Source organism: Leptonychotes weddellii, chromosome 7 (assembly GCF_054177405.1).
Source record: "Leptonychotes weddellii isolate Sample4059 chromosome 7, ASM5417740v2, whole genome shotgun sequence".
NCBI classification, from domain to species: Eukaryota; Metazoa; Chordata; class Mammalia; order Carnivora; family Phocidae; genus Leptonychotes; species Leptonychotes weddellii.
Genome location: NC_138375.1, coordinates 109,359,750 through 109,370,861, shown reverse-complemented (window position 1 = coordinate 109,370,861; position 11,112 = coordinate 109,359,750). Strand labels below are relative to the sequence as shown.

General features: G+C 41.3%; 1 protein-coding gene and 1 long non-coding RNA gene across 2 annotated transcripts in view; both read left to right on the top strand.

Annotated features, from left to right (window-relative positions):
- The first annotated feature begins 4,142 nt into the window (after positions 1 to 4,142).
- The window catches only part of NDFIP1 (Nedd4 family interacting protein 1), a 52,136-nt gene continuing 45,166 nt past the window's right edge, over positions 4,143 to 11,112 (top strand). The window contains exon 1 of the mRNA XM_006739470.3: positions 4,143 to 4,353. Coding sequence (XP_006739533.1) covers positions 4,291 to 4,353 — 63 coding nt within the window. The 5' untranslated portion in view covers positions 4,143 to 4,290. The remainder of the gene's footprint in view (positions 4,354 to 11,112) is intronic.
- The window catches only part of LOC145722724 (uncharacterized), an 8,816-nt gene continuing 4,281 nt past the window's right edge, over positions 6,578 to 11,112 (top strand). Inside the window, exon 1 of the long non-coding RNA XR_014147201.1 lies at positions 6,578 to 10,534. This is a non-coding gene — a long non-coding RNA (uncharacterized LOC145722724). The remainder of the gene's footprint in view (positions 10,535 to 11,112) is intronic.

The following is an 11,112-nucleotide window of genomic DNA, read 5'->3' as shown; positions in this document are numbered from 1 at the left end:
ATCCTCTTCTCTCTTTCCCTTGCCTCTCCATTAGGCCTTCTGCATTACTCTGTGGTTTAAAATTCCTACTCAAGCTCTTAGCACATAAACTTTTTTTTTTTTGTCCTGCTAGGAAGCTAGGGGCTGGCCATCTACTGCCTGGGGGCCAAATCGCACACACTACCTGTTTTTGTATGAACTGAGAGTTAACCATAATTTTTACCTTCTTTTACATAGTTGAGAAAAATCAGAAGAAACATAATATTTCATGACATGTGAAAATAAGAAGTTCAAATTTCAGTGATGATAGATAAAGTGCTATTGGAACACAGCCATCCAATTTGCTTGATATGGTCTATGGCCATGTTGATGATACAGTGGCAAAGTAGAGTAGTTGTGACAGAAAACTTGTGGCCCACAAAGTCCAAAATATTTCCAGTACTGTCTATCCCTTTACATAAAAGTTGCTGCCCCCCTGTTCTAAGCTTTTTACAAGCATACTCCTGACTGGGTGTGCCTTCCAATTCATGGCAAAGCCTTTTTTCTCATTCAGAACCCTTTCTCTTTAATCCTTACCTGATTATCACACATGATCACATAATTCTCTTCACCATCTCTAGTTAATATAGCCCAAGACAGCTGTAATTAACTTGCAGTTTTTATATTTGAAAAAATGTCTTGAATCTGTGTTCACTATCTTCTCTATTTCACTGCAGACTCCAAGGATGAGACTGGTTCTTCTGTGTCTTCTACTCTCCTCTACTCTCTTCTACTCTCCTCTACTAACTTCTGCACTCCTCTACAGAGCAGTGCTCAAGTTTTGTTATCAGACAGATCTAAATTTGCATCCTGGTTCCACTGTCACTAACTGAGCAAGTGATGTACATCTCCTGAATCTCTTTTACCTGCAGACTGGGTTTGTTATGAGGATTAAGGAGAAGACCTATGGAAGGGTCCAAGATCAAGAAGGTGCTCCACAAACAGTAGTAATTATCAGTAGATAATTTCTTTATTTGTAATATGAAGATATCACCTTTGCCTTTAATGGAACTCATAGTAATGTAATGAGAATTAAAAGGAGTAAGTAAGTGGAAATGGAAAAGCATGGTTCAGTGGGAGCTCTGTAAAGATTAGCTGGAGACATTCAAGGTCTGAAATGAGATATTAGACCAATGAGACTTTGTTTAAAATTTAACAAACCCTTCTTGGTTACTTATTGAGCTCAGTGCTGCCTCGGACAGGCCTCAGGTGGATGTGAAAGACAGAAGACCACATCTATTCTGGAGGAGTTTTTATCTAAATGGGGGGGTGGGGAGGGTAGAGAAACAGACGTGAGCTATGCTTGTACTTGTCCATAATATTTCTCTTCTCTCTCAGGATGGATGATTCAGAGTCAGCAATTCACATAAAAAGTATTGCACATGGAAAGTATTACTGCTGTTCTGTGGGGAAATAAGTTTCTAAGTGCAGCAATCTGAAATTAATAACTTTCTCTGTGGAAACTCTTTGACAACATCTCCAGATGAAGCCAAAGAGTGCACTTTTTATAGCTTTGGATTATCTTTGCTGTCTGCTTGGCTTGCAGCAGGCATGGATCCGTGAGTCAGAAATTCAGTTTTCCCCTTCACTGTACAGTTTGCTTGCCAACGGGAGACCTTATACAGCGGTGACTCAGTTTCTCAACTTCCCAATTTACCCATCCATTGAATCAACACAAATCACCTCCATTTACTTATTAAAGGCTTTGGGCGGGGCGGGGTGGGGCGGGGAATTCAGAGAAAAAAAAAAGAAAAACCACCAAGACTTCCTGTGAACGTAAAACATTTTGGTTCAGGGTATCAGAAAAGGAGTAGGAAAGGGAGACTGGAAGCTACAGATGAACTTTTTTTTTTTTTTTCCTTTGGAGAGACAATATTCCAGGGAGAAAGCCCAGTATTTATATTACGTTCATATGCAGGGAGTGTATCGCTATCGGGGGAGAAAGTAATTTAGGAAAGAAGTAGACGGGAAGGGTAGCAACATCTTTTCCGCAAACGTCACGGCGCCGCGGACGTGCGTAAAGATGGCAGTTGTTGCTCCCATAGCCATATGCGGCAGCACAGACATCTTTTTTATTCCTTCTTACAAGTAAATTTAGATAATCTGGGCAAAGAAATCTGGGTTTCTACTTTTATTGGTGAGATTTTAAAGCATTTCAAATTAGACATTTTTTTTCCCTTATATAAGACCACAAGGTAGGACATTAGGTGTAGAACGATTCACTGTACCTTATTACATTTAAAGGTGGTTTTTCTGGATTAAAAGCAACTAAGGGACAGAGTAAAGAGTGTACCATTTTGAGACTCTCAGCTTGGCATCTTGCTGGGTTTGTTCACTTCTCAAAAGTGTAAATATGTGAGGCTAACGCTTGGATGTTGGGACAGACATGTAGGAGTTTGGAAACTGGTGGAGAACTTAGAGTGAGGAAGATAAATATCTAGAATTTTTATTGATTACAATTGGCTCGTATATGTAGAAACCTCAGGGTAGGTTCAAAACACAGCTATGGTCAAAAAATATGTAGTTAACTAAACTTGAAAATCAGAGGCTAAAACAATGATCATATTAATGCCAACCTTAGATGACTAAGTTGGAAGGGCAATCAAAAAGAAATGGGAATTGCAACAAGCTTCAAAGATCCATTTTTTCCCCGTGTTGGACATGTGTGTAGAAGCAATTCCAGGTGGCTGAGTATGACAGAAGGAAATAGCAGACCTTAAATGCCTGCTATATAGCTATGCTGTGCTATGGGAAATATCAAAATATTTAAGAGATATATACTTTCATCTTCACCGAGTTTATAATTTAGTTGCATGATAATGGTTAACAATGCTGGTTTAATGGGTTTACATTCCAGCTTTTCCCCTCACTAGCTCTGTGTTCTTGGGTAGGATATTTAATCTCTTCAAGCTTAATTTCCTCATCTGGGAAACATTGATAATTGTATCTCGTATGTGGCAGTTCTGCCTGCCTCCTTTCAGTTCTTCCACAAGGCAAGCTCTCACTCCTCTCAGAGACTTTGCACATGTTACCGTTATCAGGAAAGCTCTCAGCATGGCTGAATATTTGGAGTTTGGCCATTCATGTCACCTCCTCAGAGAGCTTTGGTTCAGAAAAATACCATGGGGTGGGGGGCAACCCTCTGGGGTCCCCTCCCTCTTCCGGAGCTTTGTACTATCACTTTGCCATCACTCAATAAACTTTGCTTTGCCGCCCACCAAAAAAGAAAAATCTCATGTTGGGGTTCCTGGGTGCCTCAGTGGGTTAAGAGCCCAACTCTTGATTTCAGCTTGGTGTTGATCTCAGGGTCCTGAGTTCAAGCCCCCAGTTGGGCTCCATGCTGGGTGGAGCCTACTTTATATATATATAATATATATAAAACAGAAAAATATGTCTATATCTACAGGTGAGGCTGTTAAAATACTAAAGGGCTGCATAAAAAGGAGGATGCTATTACGATCATCCATCCTAACTAGGGTTTGTTCGAGATCTAAGGAATTCTGGAGGATGTAGGCTCAGGAAACTTCTCTGTAATGGGCCAAATAACAAGTACTAGGATTTACTGGCCATACTCAACAAACGGGAGCGGCTGCGTTCCAGTAAAACTTAATTTATGGACAATGAAACGTCCATTTCTTATACTTTCCACCACCACTGGACCGGATTTGGCCTCTGCCCTGCGGTAGCAGACCCCTGCTCTACGAAGATGGCAGACAAGAAGGGACTTGGAAAAGAACCGAGATTGTGCAGCAGGTACCAGGGATCAGATCGCTGCTGGGCCAGGTTGTCAACCTCCCTGGACGCCAGCGACCTCTTAAATGGGGCTGTGGCCCCCATGTCGGGGTGTACGATGAGGGTTAGAAGAGAACACACGGGGAAAGCTCAGAGCTCGTACGAGGTGCTCCTCAGTGGGTAATTCTTTTTCAGCGGCCTCGCCGCGCAAGGGCGGACCCCACCCCGGGCGGCGGCTCCGCGGGGCCAAGGCGGCGTCGCGGGGTGAGGCCTGGCCTGGCCGCGCGGCGCGAGTGGGGGGCGGGGCGGCGGCGCAGCGTCGTCGGCGGCGTCCCCGCCTCCTCCCCAGGGGCCGCGTCGGAGCCTCGGCGGCGGCGGCGCTCACAGCCTGAGGAGAGCGGCTTGCCTGGAAGCGGCGGCGGCCATCCAGACCCACCCGAGGCGCGTCCCCCTCGGCCTCCCCGCGCTCCCAGGCCGCAGCGCCCGCGCCCCTTTAGCTCGCTCGCTCGCTCGCCTTCCTTCCCTGCGGCCGGCTGCGCCATGGCGTTGGCGTTGGCGGCGCTGGCGGCGGTGGAGCCGGCCTGCGGCAGCCGGTACCAGCAGGTGAGCGACGCCGAGTCCCGCCCCGGCCCCCCGGCCTCCAGCCCTCGGTCCCGGACCCTGCCCCGCCGGTCGGCCGCTTCAGGCGTCTCTGGCCCCAGGCTGTGGCCGACGCGACGCCGCGGCTTAGCAGGCCGCGCCCGGCCTCAGAGGGCCGGGCGGGCCCCGCGCTCGGATTCGAGGCCGCCGCGAGCCCGGCCCATCCCTCCGCGACCTGGGGCGGCACTCGGGCGGTGGAAAACCTCTGCCCCGCAGCGTTTCCCGCAGTTCCCGCGGCGGGCGGGTCCCCGAGGCAGAACCCGCGACCCTCGGGAGGCAGCGACCCGGGGGCATTCAGTTTTCCTTGCTCCTCTTTTGGTTTGATGTCATTGGAAAGAAGAAAAAAAAAAAAAGCAAGCGTGAGATGGGAAAGGAAACGAGGTGGAGAGAAAAGATTAAAATCGCTGCTACTGCGGCCGACAGCTCCCCGCGAGATGCGATTGCTCAGGGTTTCAGAGCCTAGTCTGTCGAAACCCATCCCCCTCGCCTCTGGTTTTAAGACAAAAGTCAAAAAATGAGACGAGAGGCAAGTCCGCAGTTTGCAGTACGTTTGGGAAAGGCGGTGTTTAATTGGGGCGATGCCCCAAAATGTCGAGCTTCATGGAAGGCTGCAGGGCGTGTGCCTGGGTGTGTGTTTTAAAAGCTTGGAAATGACGTTTAAGGAGATTTAATAGCATGGCTGGGGAGGAAATGTATAGGGGTTGATTGGAGTATTATCCCGGTTATAATTTCTAAATTGAGGCCCTAGGGAAAAGAGCTGCTTGTTTTACTCGCCTGTCTCTGTAGCTGGGTTCCCCTCGGAAATTCAGAGACAATCTGCAGGGTTTTTAGTGGTATTTAACCTAACATATCATAATTGTGGGAATTAAGCCAGGTAGGAACTGGTGTTGATTGGAACCGCAGATAACTGCTTGCGTTTTGTCGTTTCAGATGTTTTTGATATAATTTGCATACAAATGTCAGTCGTGCTTTTATGATATTAAGTGTCCTATCATTGATGAGCTACAGTTTTGCGTTTTAGAAATAAGGAAGACCAGTATGATTAAAACATCTAGATTAACCCAATGCAGCCAGTTACCAGTTTGTTTTGCTGTCATCAGGGCTGTGTTGTAATTTCCTCCCTCCTCCAGCCAGACTTCTGAAATGACTGGTTAAGAATTTAGCTTCTTGGTTTCATAAACACGCCCAAACTGTGGCAGTGCAGTCTAGTCCTCAGATCTCTCACAGCCTGGGGTCTGGCACATGCTTTTTTGTATGACCTTGGGCAAGGCTCTGGGTTCCTCCCTGCTTTAATAAAATACAAACGACAAGTGTCACTTAACTGTCTACACAGTGTTCAAAAATCACATGTACCCCACAGTGTGATCTAATTCATTCTTTTCATCCTGCTTTGGATAAGGCAAACAAGCAAAAAGCTGTGGCTTTTCTTTGTACTGCCATCTTCTTGAGCTATTAGGTAATGCTGACATATTGCTGGAATACAAAAAATTTGGTGGAGTATCAAAACTATGCATTCCTTGGTGTAGTAGTTAATAGCTTTAAAGATGCCGAATTGAGCTATGTCAGGGAGAGGCCTCATCTTTATTTTATTTTTAAAAATCATTATGTTTCAGAAATAACCTCCAAAAACCATGAAAAAAAAAAGAATCTTCCTAGAAAAATTGCAAAATATGAAAGCCAGCCCCCCCAAAACCCCACAATAAAAATCTATCACCCATAGGTAGCCAAAGTTAGTATTTTGATGTGTATCTTTGTGGACTTATAAGTATGTAAATATACGTAAGTATAAATCAGTATACATGTGTGCAGATAAGGAAAGCTAATATTGACTGAGCATTTACTACATGCCAGTCACGGTACTAAGTGCGTTACATCCATAATTTCACTAATCCTCATAAAACCTGCATGAAGCAGGGTTTGGTATTATTGTATAGATGACAAAGTCAGGACTCCAAGAGGCTCATTAACTTAAGGTCACAGGCTCTAAGTAGTGATTACAAGGATAAATACACACTCACCTACTTAAAACAGGCTCACATTCCAAATATAGGCATGTGCATTTAGCAGATGTATATGTGCATATGTATTTTTCTCTTGTACCCATACATATATACAGGCACATCTTTGTACACGTGTACCATTCCATGGGCCACTGATTATACTTGCACACATTTGGTGCATATGTGCCCATGTGTATCATGTTCTCAGACACATGTGCATTCACAAATTTGCAGGTACATGTATTTGTTTACATGTATGTACAGAGGCACACAATATAGCTACATAGGGTGGTTTAATATTTTCATGTCGGCATAGCATGTAACTGGTTGTACCATAGTTCAAGTCAGTTGCCTATTGGTCACTAAGTATGTTCATAATTTTTTTTATTCACTGAAGTTTCATTTACATACATCTTCATCTCTTTTCCTTAGTATAAATTTTCAGATGTGGAAACGCTTGGTCAGAGAGTATACATATTTAAAAGGCTTTTGCATTATAGAATATCGGTGAATTGTCCAGGCAACCTGATAGCAGCATGATACTCTGGTTGTCACAAAAGGCAGTTCTGAGTTCTGTTCGATCTGGTTAATCAAATAGAGCTGGTTCTCTAGTAAAGTAAACGCAGTGGAAGACTGTATGATTCATTACTAGAGACAAACACAAGTTTGCCTATATGGGTTTCTTATTGGGAGTGCACTATGTGCACAACTTGAATTTAGTGTTATGACAGACTGCGCAGAAAGCCTGGGCTCGTAGGTTCCCCATGGCTTTATTTTTTTTCCCCCTTTTTGCATTTTGAAGCCGAGATTGTATATCCAAACATTCAGAAGAATTGTTTCAGAAAGGTGTAGGGAGGCCCAGTGTTGTGAAATTTGTAATACGTCGCTCTCTCTGCAGGTGTTTGTTCCTGTTCATCCATTCCAGGCCCTCTTTGCCTCAGTGGACTGTATCTTTGCCTGTTTTATGAATTTTGCCAAATACTTCCTGAAATGTTTTCAGCTCTTTTGATTTGAATCTAATCTAAGGAAGCAACAATGACACTGCCATCTAGGCTTAAAAATAGACTGTGAAATGTTTAGTTTCAGACTTACTGCCTGCTGCAGAAGTTGCCCACTTGTAAGCATCACTAATAGGCTTGTAATGCAGTCTGATGACATTGTAGAGCTGCTTTGGGAATGATACCTTTTTGTATAAATTCTCTCAGGATTGTGGAGGAAGGTTTTGATAGATCAGGGAAAGAATTTCATCTCTGCCAAGCCAAACCATATTTATGCTGAAGTGTTAGATGAAGTCACGATCCTGGAGGAAGGGGCAGAAAGTGCCCATGTGGTTTTATTTTTTTAGTTTGAAAAGTTGTAATTATATGTTGGAATGCCCCTTAGAATGTTACGTCAAGATTTTAAGGTTATTTTGCTGTATTTGTGGCCCATATGTGCAATGATCAAAGAAAACTTTTCAAAAAATATTGAGTTGGGTAGAATTGTTTTTTTAAAAACTTTTAAAAATTGTAGTAAAAAAATACATATAATTTACCATTTTGACCATTTTTAAGTGTACAGTTCAGTGGCATTAAATACATTCACATTGTTGGGCAACCATCACCACCATCCATTTACAGAACTTTTTCATCTTCTCCAGCTGAAACTCCATACCCATTGAACAATAACTCCTTTCTTTCCCCTTTCCCGGCCCCCACAACCATCATTCTATTTTCTGTGAATTTGATTACTCTTAATACCTCATGTTAGTGGAATTATATAGTATTTGTCCTTTTGTGGCTGGCTTATTTCACTTAGCTTCATATCCCCCAGGTTTATCCATGTTGTACAGTCAGAATTTCCTCCCATTTTAAGGCTGAATAGTACTGTATGCATAGAGCATATTTTGTTTATCCTTTCATCCAAAGGTGCCCATTTGGGGTGCTTCTGCCTTTTGACCAGTGTGAATAATGCTGCTGTGAATATGGGTGTACAACTATCTTTTGAGTGCCAGCTTTCAGTTCCTTTGGGTATATACTCAGAAGTAAAATTGCTGGTTCATATGGTAATGCTTTTTTAAATTTTTTGATTAAAAAAATAGTTTTCCATAGTACCTACACCATTTTACATTCCTACCAGCAGTGCATAAGAGTCCCAATTTTTTTTTGAAGAGTTCCAATTTTTAACATCCTCATCAACACTTGTTATTTTTTGATAAAGCCATCCTAATGGGCATGAAGTTGTATCTCACTGTAGTTTTGATTTACATTTCCCTAATGATTAGTGGTATTGAGAATTTTTTTATGTGCTTTTTGGCATCTGTAAATCTTCTTTGGAGAAATGCATGTTCAAGTCCTTTACCCACTTTCGAATTGGGTTCTTTGCTTTTTGTTGAGTTGTAGGAGTAGAGTCATTTCTTAGTAATATTTACATTTTCACCTTTTTACTATGAAAATTCCAAACATATACTAAAATGTATAATAAATCTAACAACAGTAATCAACAAATGGGTAATGTTGTTTCATTTATACTCCCCACCATTATTTTGAAGCAAACCTTAGAAATCATGTTATTACATCCATAAAAATATTTTTGTGTGTAACTCTAAAAGATGTTGTAAGCAGTTCGTATGTGAGAAATAAATCATTAGAGCCCTTTTGTCATCTGTTATGAATATGGAAACAGAATTTGTGTCAGGAGCTGTAGATCTACAACTGTGATTCTTATTTGACTCCCTCTTAGTAAGCAGTGACTGTTTTTTTGTAGCGGTGATGGATACTTGCTGATTCATTCTTAATTTTCTTGCCTGCTCCTACTGGTGACCACTTGTTAGGGGAGATTTAATTGGTTTTATCATTCTCTCTTTGCACTGAGGGACTAAGGCCCAATTGAGGAAATCCTGGCATCATCTCAACTGACACCACCCCCTGGTTTGCCTGCCTGTAACTTCAAATTACTTTACGCTAGACACCGATTGTATCATATTACTTTACATAAAATTATATTATAAAATAAATCCTTCTGTGAGAGTGACTTTGTATTCTTACTAATAAAAAAAAAAAGGAAAGGCTTGAAGAGGTTCAAGTGCCATCTTCTGATTTATCTGTTTTTAGGGCTTTAAAATAATTACTTTGGTTTCTTAATAATTTACTTTTATGTTGTCTTTGAACAAGTACAGCTGTTTATGGGGTGCCTGGGTGGCTCAGTCGGTTAAGTGTCTGCCTTCAGCTCAGGTGTCCTGGGATCAAGCCCTGTGTTGGGCTCCCTGATCAGTGGAGAGCCCGCTTCTTCCTCTCCCTCTGCCCCTCCCCCCCTTGTGCTGTCTCTCGCTCTCTCTTGCTCGCTCTCTCTAGCTCAAATAAATAAATAATAAAAAGTACAGATGTTTAGTGGAACATATTCTCGTAGTAGTGGATGGTGCCCATTTAGATAAAGCAGCTCCTAACAATTTAATTAGAGATTGATGCTGATAATAAGCTTGATGGTCTTATCTTTGTTCTCAAATCATTTTTGCCAATATAGGCAGTTGGTAAATACCATACATTGAATTTGTTGAGCTTTATATACTCCAGTTGTAATTGATCCTAGTGGCTGTCTAGATAGATGTGCAGGATGTGTTATTTTGCCTTCACCAAGTGTAGTAATAAAGTGAGTGTTAATAGACATCATTTAGCACTTCCTGCTGTTAAAATTAGGATGACTCATTTTTTTTCCCTGAATAACACAATTTATTATATTAAAAGTGGTACATACTGGGTCTAAATACTGATCAAATTTAAGAATGTTTCTGGTGAAATATTTTCTTACTGATAAAAGCAGTTTGTTTCACATGTATGTTTTTTATGCCCCTTAGCAATTGAATATTGACATTTTTTCGTTTAAATTCACATATTGCACTAATATCAGTTACTAGTTAATGAGATGCTTGAATGTGATTTGGAGGTTTTTCTGGAAATTGGATAGTTTATGAATAGAAATACATGGGTTTAGGGAGTGACTTCTGTTTAAGTTTGATTTTATGTATTATTCAGTGCTTAAATGTGGCATTTAAAATTAAGCATTTCTTGTTAGGCATTAGTACACAGATATTCTTCATAGCCTCGAGTCAGACAGTACACTTGTAAAGGAAAGCTTGATTTCCCTTCCCTTCCAGTCTCTTCTCAGAGGTAAGTGCTCAAATTGCATTCTTCAGGCTTTAATAATTTTTTTCCCTTTCCTTTTTTTAAAACAAGTTTTTTAAAAAAAATATTTTAAAATAACCTTTAATTTTGTAACATTTAAAAAATTTCAGAAACATTGAGAAAATGTAGTTTCCATGTACCCCAGATCCAGTTTTCCCTATTAACATCTTAAATTAGCGTGATACATTTATGACATTAATAAACCAATACTGATACATTATTATTAACTAAACTCCATACTTTATTCAGGATTTTGTTTTTTAATCTAATGTCCTTTTTTGTGTCCCACAATCCCATACAGGTTACCACATTACATTTGGTTGTCATGTTACCTTAGGGTCCTCTTGGCTGTGATTTTCCTGTTTCTGGTGACCTTGACAGTTTCGAGGAGTTTTGGTCAGGTGTTTGTAGACTGTCTCTCAAATGGGATTTTTTTTTTTCTGCAGTTTTATTGAGAAAATTGACATACATCACTGAATAAGTTTAAGGTTTACAGCATCGTGGTTTGATTCACATATATTGTGAACTGATTACGGTAGGTTTACCTAACATCCATCTGCTCA